The sequence below is a fragment of the Glossina fuscipes genome, unplaced genomic scaffold (assembly GCF_014805625.2).
Source record: "Glossina fuscipes isolate IAEA_lab_2018 unplaced genomic scaffold, Yale_Gfus_2 121, whole genome shotgun sequence".
NCBI classification, from domain to species: Eukaryota; Metazoa; Arthropoda; class Insecta; order Diptera; family Glossinidae; genus Glossina; species Glossina fuscipes.
The window spans coordinates 7,733,935-7,750,262 of record NW_023998464.1 but is presented as its reverse complement, the minus strand read 5'-3'; the positions used below and the strand labels follow the sequence as shown (position 1 = coordinate 7,750,262).

Below are 16,328 nucleotides of genomic sequence, written 5' to 3'. Positions count from 1 at the left end.
TAAGTAACGTTGCCGAAACTATTCTTAGCAGATGACAGAGGAATATGTGGGCAATCGGACATAGTAAAATATTACACTTAGAATCGCCACATAATCAATTATCCTTTTTAGAAAATATATCGATAACTCCCGCAAATTGTCGGAAATCAACAATACTAAATAATAAACAAATACAGACTCAATTATTCAAAATTGTAAAAATATATAGACGCTTACGCACCTTGTGCCGGTTTGGGTTTGATAAAACTATTAGTTAGTGCAATTCCGCGTCCAATTGTGAGCTTGTACGCTTAAGAATTGCAGCAGCGCTGTGCCAAATTTTTGAAAAAATTGAAAATTAAAATGATCCATTAAGAAGTAAGAAAATTATATGCGGTCATGACCGAATCTTTTATACCCACCAGCGTTATTCTAAAAAAGGCTGAAATAGGAAAAGAACTCAATTTTCATAATATTGGTTGAGCGTGGCCGATTTCTTCTACTTTTGACTAACAGTTGAAATTTATATCGTGTGTTTGTCGTAGTCTATCAGTAACAAGCAAAAAGCGTGGAAAGCAAAGGTATTTCCAGTTTTTGTTGTGTAGGCATTTAGGCCAGTCCCTTGAACGGATTGGTCAATTTTAAATTCTTTTGCAAGTTTGTAGGTGATATCTTCACTTTCACAAAGATATTACTCACATTCGCAGGCAGGCCAATGGAGAAACGAACATGCTTAGATGGCCAAGAATTTATATACATTACCAAGTTTTTGGAGTTTGTTTCTGAACGTTATAAAGGTATTGAAAAAAATTAAATTTTGGTACATTAAAATATAGGGTAGGCATGGCCAACCTCCCATTTTTGTACAGGCATCACAGCATCGCCCATTGCATATTCGTGCATATTTTTGTAGATTCACCTGTAGTCGTTTGTGAGTAATGAGCAAAAAGTAAATTTTGTTGTCAGTTTACGTGGTACGATGGATGTGTCTTTGGGATCGATTTTCAATACCAATTTACACGCAAAAACAACGCTTCAGACAAATTTGAAATTGATAGCTTCATTTTCGCGGCCAGGAAAATGTGTACGACTGACATTACAACGGCATGCAAGACATGCTTAAATCGATTCCGAGTTAAATACCGATCAAGAATACATATACTTTGTGAGGTTTTTGAGGCTTCCTTGTGGGCGTTGCAACGATTTTGACAAAATGAATATATCCCACATCCTTCGGTAAAATAAAAACATGGTAATGGTAGTGGACAAAAGTACTCAGGAATAATCATGAATCACGATTTTGTCAATCAATAACCTAATCATGAAAGCAATTGTCTTCAAAATCAAGATAATAGCGCACGGAAAAATTTAAAAATTGCAAGTGAATTTACAAGCCTTATGGCGGAAATTTGCCCCGTGAGGCCTTGTTTCAAAAAAACGCAATTTGCTTCATTCTTAAAGCCGAGCTCCTAACTAAAAGACTTCATATTCGCCGCCTTCTTCCTAATGTGAAAAATGCGTTTAATGAAAGTTGTCACTTGAATCCATCAATGCCATAATAGTAACAACACATCACCTCAGAGGAAATTAAATAATAAAAAAAGAGTCAAAATGCCTAACGACTTAATGGCGTCGCTAGTGACCAATAATAGGTTAAGTACATCTCAAATTAACTAAATCGCCCAGCCCATAAGTAATACATGTAATAAAAATATGAAGTATTATAATAAAACCATTGATTGATTTGTTTGGAATAATTATCTATTTTATAAAAATTACTCCAATGAAAGTTTATACGAGGAATTGCAACACAATGTCAATGTGTATTTTAAAAAAATTGCCAAGCGACAAATTCGTTTCAATTACATGTTCAAGTTCGAGCAAACAGAGAATCTAGTAGGGCTTCCTCCTTTTTTGGGCTAATTAATTATTGACAATTATTTTATTTCATTTCCCAAGTGTGTTTAATCAAATATGTCGAAGTTTGCAGGTGCATCCAGGTCATGGTAACCGATTATACGACGCTGATGTTCAATTGGAAGTTCTCTGGAAATGAAAAAGAAACGAGCTGACACAAATGTGATGCTTTTATATTATTTCCTGTCCGATACTCTCAATGCAATCGCAAGAACAAGTACAAAGTGTTCCAAAATGTAATGTTTGTATTTTATCTACGTATCACCATCAGATATATCTTCAAATAATACATTACCTGCGGCCGGGTCCCCCAAAACCGCGGCCACGACTCGGCATCATCATGGGTGGGGCGTAGGCAGCATAAGGTGGCGCATACGCTGGCGGATACATAGGCGGTCTAAAACTTTAACAAATATGCAATATTGAATTAGTTAAAATAAGTGCACCGTTTTATAATGCGACTGCTTACCCTCCACTGGGTTCGGAATTAACTCTTTTCGTATTACCAGGGTGTTCCGGTAATTGCGGGCGTTTTGGGTCCTTTAAATAATTGTTAAAAAATTCCACTTCCTTACGAACTTCATCCACCTTTTCGGTGTGTTTGTTAAAAATATGTTTGCGAATAAATTCGGGTCCTTTAAATTTTTTACCCGATAATGGGCACAACCATTTGTCTTTGGCTAATTCTTGGGTATTAGCTTGAACAAACTTCTCCACTTCTGCTTCTGCATCTTTACACCCTAAATTTTTTAACTCTTCCTCTTCTATGGTTGTGGATTTAGCGAGAAACGTTTGCATTTTGTTTTCAAAATTCTTAATATAATCTTGTAGATCGTTTTGCACAACCTTGGAGGGTGGAGGTCCCCTCGCATGAATGATGCCACATCGATTTGGCATTTCATCCTCATAAGGGTATTCGCAATGATTGTAAAAATCCACCGAATGAACGATGCGCAAATATAAGATAAGGGTATCCAAGACTGGTATTAGTTGAGGATCTCTCTCAATAGCTTCTCCATCGCAATCTTTATTCTCACCCGTTATTCCTAACAATTCTTCCTCCTCAGCAGAAGCCTCCTCAATAAGAAAATCGGTAATATTTTGCAAAACTGGATTATTTGTTTTAAAACCGTAAGAAGCTGCACCTTGGGCATTGTTGTTGTCGTTGTTGCCATTTGTGGAATCATTCTTAGATGCATCTCCCACACTTTCCGTAGTATCCTTTTGCTAAAAATTAGAAATATTACCAGAAATGACAGAAAAAAGAAACTAAGAATGGTTACCCAAAGTCTGAACTTCTCATCCAAGTTCAACACAATCTTTGCACATAGTTTAATGTCTGAGCGTACTATGACTTTGTGAGCGGTCATTCCATTTACCGGGCGTACGCGGCGACTAAGATCTCTGTTTACAATAGCGCCCATCTCACAGTCCTTAAGTCGTGTATTGTTCAAATTCCAACATATTTCCTTAATATTAACGTCACGCTTGAATGTTACCCAACCACGACGGTACCATCGCCTTTCAACCAATGGATCGGCAATAGCAACTCGTAAATAACCCTCGAACCGTTGGCAAAGAGCTTCTATTTCGGCTTTAGTAATAGACGGAGCCAAATTTCGCAGAAATATAGACGATGTTCGATGCAAAGCTCTCGGCTGAGGTCTCTCCTTAACTTTATCAAGATCGATTGTTTCTGGTTGATCCTTCTTGGATAATTCCTCTGCTGGAGGCTTACATTCTTCTAAATCATCTTTTTCTTTCAGAGAAGACATAGGTTCCTCTTTATTCTTCTCGTTTTCAGCTATTTGTTCACTGTTGTTATTTGTTGGGGGTACAATGTCACTTTGGCTTAAGCGTACGTTGACATCAACATCAGTGGCATTTTCTGTCTTGTCCTCTTCTTTCTCCATATTATCAGGATTACTGCCCAAGGGTTCTTCGTCGACTTTAACTGACGTTTCTTCCTTTATTTTCAAATCCTTTTCGATCGATTCGCTCTTAATTGACTCCAAATCGTATTTACCTTTAACTTTTTCATCATCATCCTCTTCGCCCGAACTTGAGCTGCTTGAATCCGATTCAGAGGAAGAGGAAGACGACGAATCTGAGCTGGTACGTTTACGTTTCAATGATTTCTTCTTCGTTTCCTCAAATTCATCTAAAACCTGATCTTTTTTGTTAAGAGATGGTTCGTCGTCGTCGTCGTCCCAGTTTTCTTCATCATCAGCAGTCATAGCGCGTCTCATAGGTTGCGGTGAAACACACTTTGGTTCATCATCATCCGCACGTTTATTTTGCACGGCTGTGATAATTACAACATCGTCATTGTCATTCTTTTTTTCTTGCAAACGTTCAGGAAACGTTATTTCTTTAGGCTTCTCATCCAAAATTTTTAAATCATCATCAGTACCACCTTCAAGTTTAATGACAACTGTGTCTAATAAACGTAATAAGGGATCCGTTTGTGTGGTATCCACAGAGACTTTTTTAATGCAACCATTTTGAAATAATTCATCGAAAACTTCTACCCTTTTCTACGAAAAAAAAAAAACTACCATCAAAAGAATTCTGCACAAGCCTTTTGCAATGCATTTTTCTTACCTTCAGAAAATTTAACTGCTCTTCTTTACGTTTTACGCTGTCAACAGGATGATATTTATTTTTAAACCTACAATCAAAGGGAAATTTAATTGAACTCAAATAATAACATTAACGAAATGTTTCAAGCACTTCTAAATGGAGAAAACGTTTTAAATAATCAGTTATAACAAATTCAAAAGAATAATCAGTCGTCAACCAACGTTGAAATACACTCCGTAAATTCTAACAGCGCTAATAGTATATCCTGTGCTTCCTATTTCATATTTCACAATATATTTTATAAAAAGAGCAATAAGTATGTTTTTATTAAATGGCTTCCAAATCTTACCTTGGTGCAAACATCAATTCAAATTCAATGTTTGCATATTTCTTTAAGTTTCTTTGTATTCTTTTAATTAGCGAATTAAATAAAAACGCGTTTAGAATTTATTTCTTTCTTTTTCTTTTTTTAAACACACACATTGGCATTGCTCGCCATGTGAAAAGCAAAAATAAAAATTTGGAAATATGCAAGATATGCAGTTTTCTGCAAGAGAGTCCAGAACACAGGACATACAAGTATGCTATACATATGACGGTGAATAGGAAGGGAACTGTCGATGTCGAATTACATGATGCATACGCTGTACGCAAATGCTGCAGAAAAAAACCTTGTAATACAATTTAAAATTGATGTTATTAAAAAAATTTTTCAATTAAAGATGCCTCACACATATATACAAATGTGCGACTATCCGCTGTAATACACTTCATATATAAAGGTAACTTAAACAAGAAAAACGTAGGTTCGGTTTCGACCGAACTTTTTAATACCCACCACTAGCTTTTTATTAAAGGAAGAAAAATCTTTCGTACATTCGCCATATGTCCTTTTATATTGAAGCCAAAATGAAGCGTGTTGGCATCTCATTCTGGGTTAGACCTAACGGAAAATTTAGAGACAAATTTAATACTTTAAGGAACGTTCTGAACGTTCGTCCGCGTTTTTCTAAAAGTGAACTATAAACTATTAAACAATTTTTTCACGTCGGTATCGTCATTTGAACACATAGGCAGACATCAACGTTTACGGCCTCCGCCTGTCCTCTTGCCGTATCTAATAGATACTCTTTATCCATGTGCCCGCCCTTAAACAATATATTGCAAATCTAATATATAGCTTGTGGTAGGTATAGAAGTCTAACCATACTCCACGGTTATGGTTCGTTAAACTGTTATATAAACTTACCATTCCTCGTCTTTGTGTGCAACAAAGAATTCATTCAGTTGTTGGCGTTTAAATTCCAACTTGTATTCGCTATATTTTCGCAGAACTTCTGAATCGGAAATACCATCATCTTGCGTGTCAAGAAATTGTTTAAGAGTCATCATTGCAGGTTGAGTTTGCATGTCGGCATTAACGATCGGTTCCCGCGCACCATGTCCTCCATGTGGTGGCAACGTCGGACCGTAGGCGCTGTGTAATCCATGGTTAGCGTAATGTTCATTCCAGGCGTGCATTAGATAGGGATCATAGGCTAAAATCAAAATCAATATTAATGCGATTTCAGAACATTAAACTCGTCGAGACTTACGTCCGAAACGTGGATTTGGTCGTAAATCATCACCCCAGTCGGGACGCATACGTTTGGCTGGTGGCATTTCTCTGCCGGGTGATATATAACGATCCCGGGGTCCTCGATAGTCACGATAATCCGGCCTTTGCCTTATACCTGCACCTCTAAAGGGATTTCCGCTGTTGGAAAGCGAAAAAATTCGGTTAATTGGTTAACATACATCAGTTGCAGTCTTCCTAAAATTTACCGTTCCGGCCATTCTTCTCTTACGCCAGATCCGACTCCACCACCGCCACGACGATCATCTCGCCTATCGGAACGGTAACTATCTCCAGAACTCCGTTCTCCACGAAATTTGTCGCGCCGTTTACGATCGTACTCATCTTCAGAATCGGCCATCGCCTGAAAAGAGACAATTCACATCCAAGCTAGATGAAAGTAAAATATAACCTAACTTTTGTAATTTTCTTGCTTATTTGTTAACATATGACATGTGCTTTTTACAAAAAATTGATGTAACTATTAGGATCAAAATATAATATGGAAAGTTACATACCTTTATACACTTTTGCATTAGTTAAAAAATTTAAACCCTTTATACTTACTTATTTTTCAATATATGATAGATAATTGACGACAACACAAAATATCAAGCACCAGTTTTTCAAAGTCTTAAATTCTATACAAAATTAGTTTCATATTCAAGATAAGGAAAAGTTTTGTCTTGACGCTATAATAATAATTTCTAAATCAGCTACTCTATCAAATTTATTACAACGTTGCCATTTTTTTGAATTTAAATCAAATTAATATAGTGGCTGGCAAAGTTTGTTTCAAAAAAATATGGTGGCAATAAAATAATTGGATAAGTTATTTTCTTAGTGTAATCTTTTACAATTCTTTAAATAGTCTTTCGCCGTTTTTTAAATTTTAACTTATTTCTGTTGAGCATTTTTGTCGCTGGGTAATTCTGCATGCAATGCGTTTTTGAAATTACTAAATAAAATTTTTTCACTTTTTACGAGACTAGGAGAGCTAGCTAAACAAACAAATAATAAATGCAATTTATTTTCATTTTAACATATATATGCAAATGAAAACATTTAAGCAGACGACAAGATGCTCTAACATTTTTTTCAAAACCCAAACTAGGAAATTTTTACGGACTTTTTGCATTTCTGCTATCAATAACCGTAGTAATGCCATCCACAATACCTGTTATATCCACAAATGCCATCTACAATATGCGCCTTTGGATAAATTTGCTATTTAACAGAGTTGATCCTTTGTTTTGCCGACGGTTTTGCATTTTAACAAAGTTGAACCTGTTTTCTATTAATTTGAACAAAATTCTTTTTGACGCTATCTTTTCTCTTAAAGCGCTAGCATCAAAAAAAACTTTACTGCACTTGAGATTTGAACCCACGACATTGAGTTAAAAGTCGAGATTCTTCCCACTCAGGCGGATAACTTGTAAAATGAAATAAGTTTAGTTAATAGAATCTTTGCCCGAACAAATAATTGGAATGAAACAACAAGAAATCAAACGGTTGCTAATTAACAGCGTTCCCACTGTTGTTGAAAGCAAAACCAAAAAAGTCAGTGAAAATCTTCTAGTTTTAATTTTGAACAAAATCCCGGAACATCTTGCCATTTAGTTGTCCCGGAATTTAGTAACCCTTTTAATCCATTTTGTGTCAGTGGACGTTTAACTTTATTAAAGCAACCATCGCAACCATCTAGGCTACTTCTTGAGAAGAAAGACGGGTGTTGGCTGCTAGACCTATCATCCTATTTTTAGTCGTAAAATTTATTTCTTAGAGTAAATGCGTTATAATAATAATAATAACTGTAATAATAATAACAACAATAATAATACTTTCATTTGGGACATGCACGAGACCTTTTTAGCCAAGGCTCTATAATAAGTACAAGACAAACTTTGAAAAACTGCTTTTGGTTTGTGTTTTGAAAAACACAACAATGGAATAGAAGAAAATTCATAAAGCAATGGTCGATCGATATATACTTTCCAGTGCAAATTTTTCATCTGCTATTTTGAATGCATTTTGAACTCCTTATAAGAACAATGACTTCTGCAACACAGAAAATGTTGCTGTGAATAAAAAACTAAAAATCTTAACAAGAGTGTAATAAGGAAAACCAAATTCAACACAATACAACTCGCGTCATATCGTTCTTTTCGCTCAAAATTGTGGACTCCTCCTTTACCCGGTTTCTTACACGATTTGTAAATAACACGGTTTGCCAATACACTTGTTTTACACGAAGTCTTTCTTTCGGTCGTATCGTATACTTTTCGGTCCTTGCCGTAGATCCGAATTTCGGACTTGCGTAAAAACATTGATATATTGATATTGAACTACATTGTGTATGTATTATTATGCGAATAAGGTGGGCAAGTTGTATTCGACCCTTCCTCACCAAACTACTAATGGACAGATGACATAGTATTATGTGAGCCGATCAAAAAGTGTGGAAATGTGTCGTCATCCTTAGTTCTTACAGTTTACAAACGAAATGATAAAATTAATACAACCATGAGATTAAAACTTATATTAACCGTAATTTGGGAGAAAAGTTAATTTTATGCCAAACCGCAGCCTTCATAAAACACTTCTTACGACACCTTCTGTTACCTTACCCTGTAACCATAATTTACTTTACAATAATACACAATATGTTGTAGACTTTTATTTATTATTAAATTAATTATTTGTGATTTATTTAAGAGCAACAGACGCACACAAATACACACGCAACTACTAACACTAGGCTGCGTTATTGCTATGCCTGGTTTGCTTGCAGCGTAAGAAACATATATTAAGGCTTACGTCCGAGGAAGAAACAAACCGTAGAAACGCAATGTTGAGCTGCCACGCTCATAGCAGCCCCGTTGGGTCCGCGGAATACAATTGGGACATTGATCTGCCCCCCCGACATGTAGAATGTTTTAGCCGCTGAATTTATAACCTTGCATCAAATTGTTTAAATATATAAAAATTCGTAAAGTATTTAGAGATCTCAATTACAACCGTGAATAATATATTTGATTTTTTTTCAGACGAAGGAACATATTGTGGAAAAGTATGGCGGTGAAGAACATTGAAGAACATTTGCAAGCACCACCTAAATCGCTAAATCGCTACTGTTGGCCCAAACCGAAGATTATATAGAATATTCGTGTAGCGGCAAAGGAATGGAAAAACCAAAAGCTCGTAGTATATAAGGATATTACCTTAGTAATATATAAACTGGGATTATTTGGGAAAAATGAAAATCTCATATTAATCTATTGTTATTTTGAAAAATTGAAAAATTTGATGATAATTCTTTACATATATTCATACAAGTGCTTGAAATATAATATATAATCTTTTTTATATAAATGTATAAAAAATATGCATTCATCTCCCCTTGTACGTCTCCTCAATAGTTTTATACAATTTTTATAGGTGTAGCATAGGGTAAAAACCCTATTTTCAAAAATAAAATAATAATTCTTTCCATATATTCATACAAGTGCTTGAAATATAATATATAATTTTTTTTATATAAATATATAAAAAATATGCATTCATCTCCCCTTGTACGTCTCCTCAATAGTTTTATACAATTTTTATAGGCGTGGCATTCGATTTTACCCTATTTTCAAAAATAAAATGATAATTCTTTCCATATGCGAATTCAATTCATAAATCTTACGTCGAAGTAATATATGAAAGTTTGAAGTTATATGAATGTTCGAGAAGGTTTGATGAGGAACGGACCGAAACAACGTTACGTTATTGGCTAAATGATCCTTAAGAAAAAACAATTGAAATTTTTTGATTTTACAGGAACAAACAATAAACAGTAAACAATAATTACAAATTATAGCAGAAATATCAAAAAAATTCCAAGGTTCTCAAATAAAATGAACGAAAGTATTGGCGAATATGAATTACAAGTAAGTCGCTTGTTCAGCCGAACCTTTGGTTAATGCCTAAAACATTTTAGCTGCTGACGGTGGAAAAAGCCTTGTTAGTAAATGAAAATTCTGACGAGAGGAACGAACTGATCGAGTTGAGAGATAATCTCATAGAATTATTAGCCCTAACGGGAACAGCAAACGATAAAGCAAGGCAGGACCAAGATATAGAAAACCAATTAGCGCCAATAAAGGTAACTCAAATTGAGAACATGCTTTTGTTAAATCAGAAATTTGGAAGTATTGCAATGGTTCTTTATTCTGCGCATATTTGTTTATGTTTGCTATATTGTAGAAAAAGTATGATGAAATGGTAGGGCAAAAATGTTCCGCACCTCATAAGCATTTTTGGGGCGCAATAGGTTATCATAACGCGTTAATTAGTGGAGTTGAGGACACTGCTTATGTGGACGAAGATGGTAACGTGGATGTAAAACTACGTGTACTTTTCACAAATCCCACGCATCGTGAAATGCTGCCATGCAATTACTATTTAGAAGGAAATTGTCGTTTTAATGATGAGAATTGTCATTTTTCACACGGTGAATGTGTTTCGGCTAACGCATTACGCGAATACAACGCACCAGATTTTAAGCGTTTAGCAAGAAATTGCATTGTTCTAGCTAGACTACCGGATCGGATTTGGCATCGTGGTCGGGTCTTGTGCGCTAACTTTGTTGAAAAAATGTGCCTTGTTCGATTAGATGGGAAAGAAAAAAATGAAAAGGAAAAAGATTTTCTTTTCGAAGATCTTTTGCCAATTTTTCAGGGTAATTTGCTAATATAGTAAAAATAGAACGAATTAATCCAACCTTATTTAAATTAAAGATGACGATCTTTCAAGTGATTATTCCAGTGATTCAGACACCAACTCTAATTACGACTGGACTGCATCTAGGACACTTAACAATCTCTTTACTTATCATTTACAACCTCTAGGCGAATGGGAAAAACACACAAAGGTATAATTGCGATTTATTCAAGTTTTCCTCACCCAAATTCTTACTCGGATTTCATTACTTTTGCAGGGTATAGGTTCAAAGTTAATGGCTAAAATGGGTTACGTTTTCGGGACAGGCTTAGGTGCAAATGGTGGCGGCATTATCACCCCAGTGGCAGCGCAAATCTTACCACCAGGTCGTTCCTTAGACCATTGCATGGAGTTGCGTGAGGCTGCAAATGGTGACAGAGATCTATTTAATGTTGAGAAAAAATTGCAAAGCGCCCAAAAAAAACAAGCTCTATTAAACGCTAAAGCCTATGAACGCGAATGTCGTGTGGATGTATTTTCATTTCTCAACGACAGTGTTCTTACTGGCGCTAAAGCCGATGAGAAGTCGTCATCTAAATCGAATGGATCTTTTCAAAACCATTCGGTAAAATCGTTAAATGTTGAAAGTGTGCGTGTTGCCGACGACATAAAACGTAAAGAACGCGAAATAGCCGAAGTACAAAAATCATTAAAACGTAATAACGATGGCACGGAAATATATAAACGTTTAAAACAAACTTTGATTACAAAATCTCAAGAACTCCATGCGTTAAAACGCGAAGAAACGTCCCTTTCCAAGGAGCAAGCTAATAGAAAAACTAAAGAAAAATTATGCGTATTTTAACAGAACGACTTCGGCTGTTCTTCTTCTATCGATATAAACGGAGCAGCGTTTATCTACCTCCGTTTTTAGTAAATGCGCTTTAAGGCCGCTTTCTTGTGTACAACTCTGGAAGTCAAACCTTCTTCTTTCTGTTATCCTAATAGTTCGAAATTAACATAACCAATAAAACCAACACTATTTGTTTTCTATCTATATAAAGTTTTCAAAGTTGTCTCAACAAGTTGAATAAAGTGCCTTTGCTGAAGAGATGCTATAGAAGTGTGAAAAGCTATTGTTGGGTTTCTCCTTACGAATTCTCCGTACGAATTCTTCAATACATTTGGATCTACTCCCCACAGAGTCTCTAGCACCTGTAGCAGAATGTCCGAACCTTCGTTCCAGATCCTTTTACTTTAGCTGGCTACAAAGTCCCAACCTGTTTCATCAAGGTCTTCTAGCACCAAATTAGTATCCTTATATGGTGGTTTTGTTTTGCTTTGTTACAGAAAACATTGGTTAGAAATTTACTGCATTGGAAAACAATATTGACGGGTAACTCTGGACTTCTCTCTCTATTCTCAACAAACGGAATTTTTATATTATTATTGAGCCGATAGCCTGTGTTGCTAGTGCTCAATGTCTTTTTTTTAGTCTAAGAATTCAATTCATTAGTCTAAAATTAAAATAATAATAATAATAATATTATTATTAATAATTTAATAATAATATTATTATATTATATTAATGTTAATAATAAAATAATATTATATTTTACTTTATTAATACTACTAAGCTTATTATCTAATATCCATTTATTTAAATTAGAGCCGATAGCCTGTTAATAATGTAATTAATGTTAATAATAAAATAATAATATTATTAATAATAATATTAATAATAATGTTAATAATATTATTATTATTATTTTAATTTTAGACTAATGAATTGAATTCTTAGACTAAAAAAAAAAGACATTGAGCACTAGCAACACTGCAATTTTCTCTTTAACTTTTCTTCCAATGTATCTTTGAAAATCCAACTTTTCCATGACATCATCCATAATTAGAGGAGCAGAAGCAGCATACTTTGCCGCTCGATCAGCCTGCTCATTTCCCAGTAAAAACGGTATTTTTAATTAAAATATTTTTGACCGAGATTCTCCTGATTATTGTCTAATTATTTTTAACAGAGATCGGCCTGATTGTCTGATTATTTTTCTCAGATATTGGCCATCTGATTGTTCTTTACATAGAACTCTAAAAATGGATACATTTTCCCGGATCACCCTAGATTGCTAACAGAAAACTATGAAAACATAAATAATGTTGTTGTTCTTTTGTTCATGAGTTCATCGATTGACTTATTGCCATTTGATAAAGACAACTCTTTTCTTTTAAACTTGTAAAGAAAAAAACAAGCTAACGGTTTTTTGTGGAATCAAAGAAATTTCTGTAAGTGGGTAAAGAAGTTGCAAAAAAACATTAAAAAAGGTTAAAAATTTTAAAAAAATATACAAAATGTAGGAAAATTCGAAGAAAAAAAATAAATAAAAAATACCAACACTAGTGGTGGTAGAAAAACTAAATAAATAAAGATTGTTGAACAAATTGAAGAACTTGTATATATTGTTCAATGTGAATTTGATTTCTAGTATAAATTATTTCCTTGCCAAGTTTGACTTTTCATTGTAAAAATTGTGTGAGCAAGAAAAAGAATTGTAGAATTTGTGCGAGCAAGAACAAAAACAAATAAAACTGACGTACGCAGCTTAACTTTTAAGCAGCTGATTTCTGTTACTGTTGTATGGGAAAATAAAAAGATAGCGTTTTTCGCTAAATAAAGGCCGAGTTGTTGTAAGAGCTCTTAAATGGCTAATCGAACCTAAATGGAAAAAAGTGGAAACTCATTAAAAACAATCAGAAGTTTGCAAGCAATTATAGCGAAAACTTGATTAAAATCATGAGCGCCATGAAAAATATAAAAGGAAGCTCATCTGAGAATCGAACAGTTTGCCAAGAAAACTCTTTTTTTATTTATATTTTATTTTAGCCCAAAGCATGCTCATCACCGCTCATCTTAAGTAACATTTGATGTGTGCTAGTGGTTTTGGCCATTGTACAGGAAAATTGTTCCATTGTACAGATCACCATTAACAAGCACACCGCCATCATACTGCCAATGTAATTATATATTTATCTGCCTTGTGTATGCCTATATTACACGTATACATTATATATTATTTTCCATATATATTATTTTATGTATTATATATTATTTTATATATTACATATTATTTTATATCGTTATAAAATACGCTTTTGCAAGTTACAGTCCGTATCACTAAACTTTTGTAAGATACAGTCCGTATCGTAGTCTATACTTACAATTATGTTCCTTAAATGTAGGATTATTCACAATTTGTGTTGGCCGTACTCTCAATTTCTATGTTCTTCACCGACTAGTTCTCCCTTCTACAAATATTCTATTTATATACATTTTTATAAGCATGTTATTATACCTAAATTTATGGTTTTATTTTTAATCCCAGCCTGCTTTTCCTCTAATCGTTTTCGCCGAACTGCAGCTGCATGACACGCCTGCGAATGTGCATTTGGTTTTTCCTTCTTTAGGAAATTTATTATTAGGGAAAGTTACTTAGCTGAAATTAACTGGATTTGAGATTTTCGTAACAATATATTATTTTATATTATATATTATCTTACGTTATATATTATTTTATATATTATTTAAAATATTTTATATTATATATTTATTTATTTATTGTAAAAAAAATTTGCCCGGGGGTTTATTTATTATTATTGCTGTTATATATATGTACATTATTATAAATATATTTATAGGTTTAAGCTAAGCTTAACAATTGCAGATGACGGCAGACATTCAAAACAATTGGCGACGCGCCTATCGGTACCTCAACGTGATGCGGAAAACCACGATAAGACTTTTAGATAAGGTGAGTGGTAATATACTTAATATTACATATTCGTATTCACACATTATCTCAATTTTCATTTTAAATGTCAGAATGTGGAAAAATAAGCACAATTTGTTTTACCAAAGAACCTAAAAAAGTGATCATTTTTTCTATAAATCGATAACGGTTTTATATATATATATATTTATATATCTTTTTGTATATTTATTATATATTTATTTATTTTACTTTAGCGTACATGGTGTTGTGTTAACGCATTCGTGTGCGCGAAGGTGTACTCTGAGAGATAAGATACGGGTTGAACCTACCAGTAATGATTTATATTATTATATAATACTGTACTATTCCTTAGAGCGGAGATAGAATAACGTATCACATTAAAAAGCGAGACGAAAACATCATCTTTGCAATCATGACATCAAGCAATCCTTGTTTCAAAGTAACGCTAATGATATTTTTGACGCGCAATTGCGCAATGGTGTTATCCCAATAAATAAGTAACTGCACAATGCCCAATTACAGACGATCAAAACCACATCAATCTAATATGGGTAAATCTTCTCTGAGGGTCTTACGTAGATTGAAGAACATACAATCTTTATTTCATCTCTAATGAATGTAATGAATGTCTAACACTATGGTGGTGATTAGAAAAAACTTATGTAACTAATGTTCACCTTCTAAAATTTTGTCGTCTTTTGAACGGACCTATAGGGGGATTCGACTTTTCTTCAAGTTTAGATTGTTGCCCGTATTTCCAGCCGATCAAAACGATTTATTCTCTCCATTCAAAAATGCGTTTGCCGACGCACCTAGCATATTTTAGAAAATACATGATCTGTTAAAAAATATCGAATAAGCCAACTTTTCAAGTTTCTTTGTCTGCAAAAACGTTTGGAACAGGCAATACATATAAACATTTTTGCTAGGGATTTTCTCAGACCAGTTTATATGTCTTAATTAATTAATGTCATTATATTGAAACGAAGAAAATAAGATTGACCAACACGAATACGTTGTGATAGAATTGCTTGTTGTTTGATATCCAAATATATTTTATTAAATAAAACGAATTTTGTCCACTTCTTCTTGGAAATTCAAATAAAATTTGTGAAAACCTTATTGTATAGTACAGCAAGCAGGTAATTGGAACTTGGATAACGGCAGCTGATGTTGCTTTGTGGCATTAAGCTATTTATTTTAACTCAGTAGTAAGAATAGGAAAATTGAGGTTGTGCAAAAGTAATGTAAATCGGCTCACATTAGAGGAAGTAGAGGAAATGTATAATTGAAGCTGAAAAGTATTCCGGTAAGAATTATGCACGCAAGGAAAATCGAGGCGGAAAGGAACTGGATGCTTGGATGGATATTGATGTTTTATACGGGCGTCAACTGATTATCAACTAAGCGCTCAGACTCGTGACATTTTTCAACGATCGCAAAATTATCAGAATGTGCTAAGGAAGAAGGCGAAATTTCAGTACTTTGTTGTTAATTGCTTGTGAATATCCACAAAAAGGCAGAATGTGTATGGGAATATGGGATAGAAAAAGAATTAGAAAAAATGAAAAAAGCCTCGCAGCTGAAATTAGCCATACAGAAAGCCGCCTTGGAATACAATAAACAGAATAAAGATTCTAAAATTAACCATACAGCTCGAAAGGAAACGCTGGCTAAAGAGAACGGTACTAGTGTTCAGGAGCACAGTGTTGAAAGCAATGCGAAAAGAC

The 16,328-nt window shown here is 34.1% G+C and overlaps 2 protein-coding genes across 5 annotated transcripts; one reads left to right on the top strand and one right to left on the bottom strand.

Annotated features, from left to right (window-relative positions):
* Positions 1–1,784: 1,784 nt before the first annotated feature.
* On the bottom strand, positions 1,785–6,825 carry LOC119640502 (serrate RNA effector molecule homolog). Of its 4 annotated transcripts, none has more exons than XM_038038589.1 (9): positions 6,662–6,825; positions 6,304–6,484; positions 6,075–6,235; positions 5,729–6,017; positions 4,501–4,567; positions 3,180–4,433; positions 2,366–3,123; positions 2,192–2,299; positions 1,785–2,025 (listed from the first exon to the last, which is right to left on the bottom strand). In XM_038038589.1, exons 2-9 carry the CDS (start codon positions 6,453–6,455, stop codon positions 1,944–1,946), a joined length of 2,871 nt encoding a protein of 956 aa, XP_037894517.1. In that variant the 5' UTR covers positions 6,456–6,484; positions 6,662–6,825; the 3' UTR covers positions 1,785–1,943. The 4 variants fall into 4 exon arrangements, with proteins under 4 accessions (XP_037894517.1, XP_037894516.1, XP_037894519.1 ...); XM_038038588.1 differs by having other exon boundaries at positions 1,786–2,025; positions 6,304–6,458; XM_038038591.1 differs by lacking the exons at positions 1,785–2,025; positions 2,192–2,299; positions 2,366–3,123; positions 3,180–4,433; positions 4,501–4,567 and adding an exon at positions 4,884–5,150 and having other exon boundaries at positions 6,304–6,458.
* Positions 6,826–9,902: 3,077 nt separating this feature from the next.
* Positions 9,903–11,985, top strand: LOC119640449 (zinc finger CCCH-type with G patch domain-containing protein). The gene is made up of 5 exons (XM_038038509.1): positions 9,903–10,026; positions 10,077–10,241; positions 10,343–10,817; positions 10,876–11,009; positions 11,076–11,985. Exons 1-5 carry the CDS (start codon positions 9,994–9,996, stop codon positions 11,661–11,663), a joined length of 1,395 nt encoding a protein of 464 aa, XP_037894437.1. The 5' UTR covers positions 9,903–9,993; the 3' UTR covers positions 11,664–11,985.
* The last annotated feature ends 4,343 nt before the right edge of the window (positions 11,986–16,328 follow it).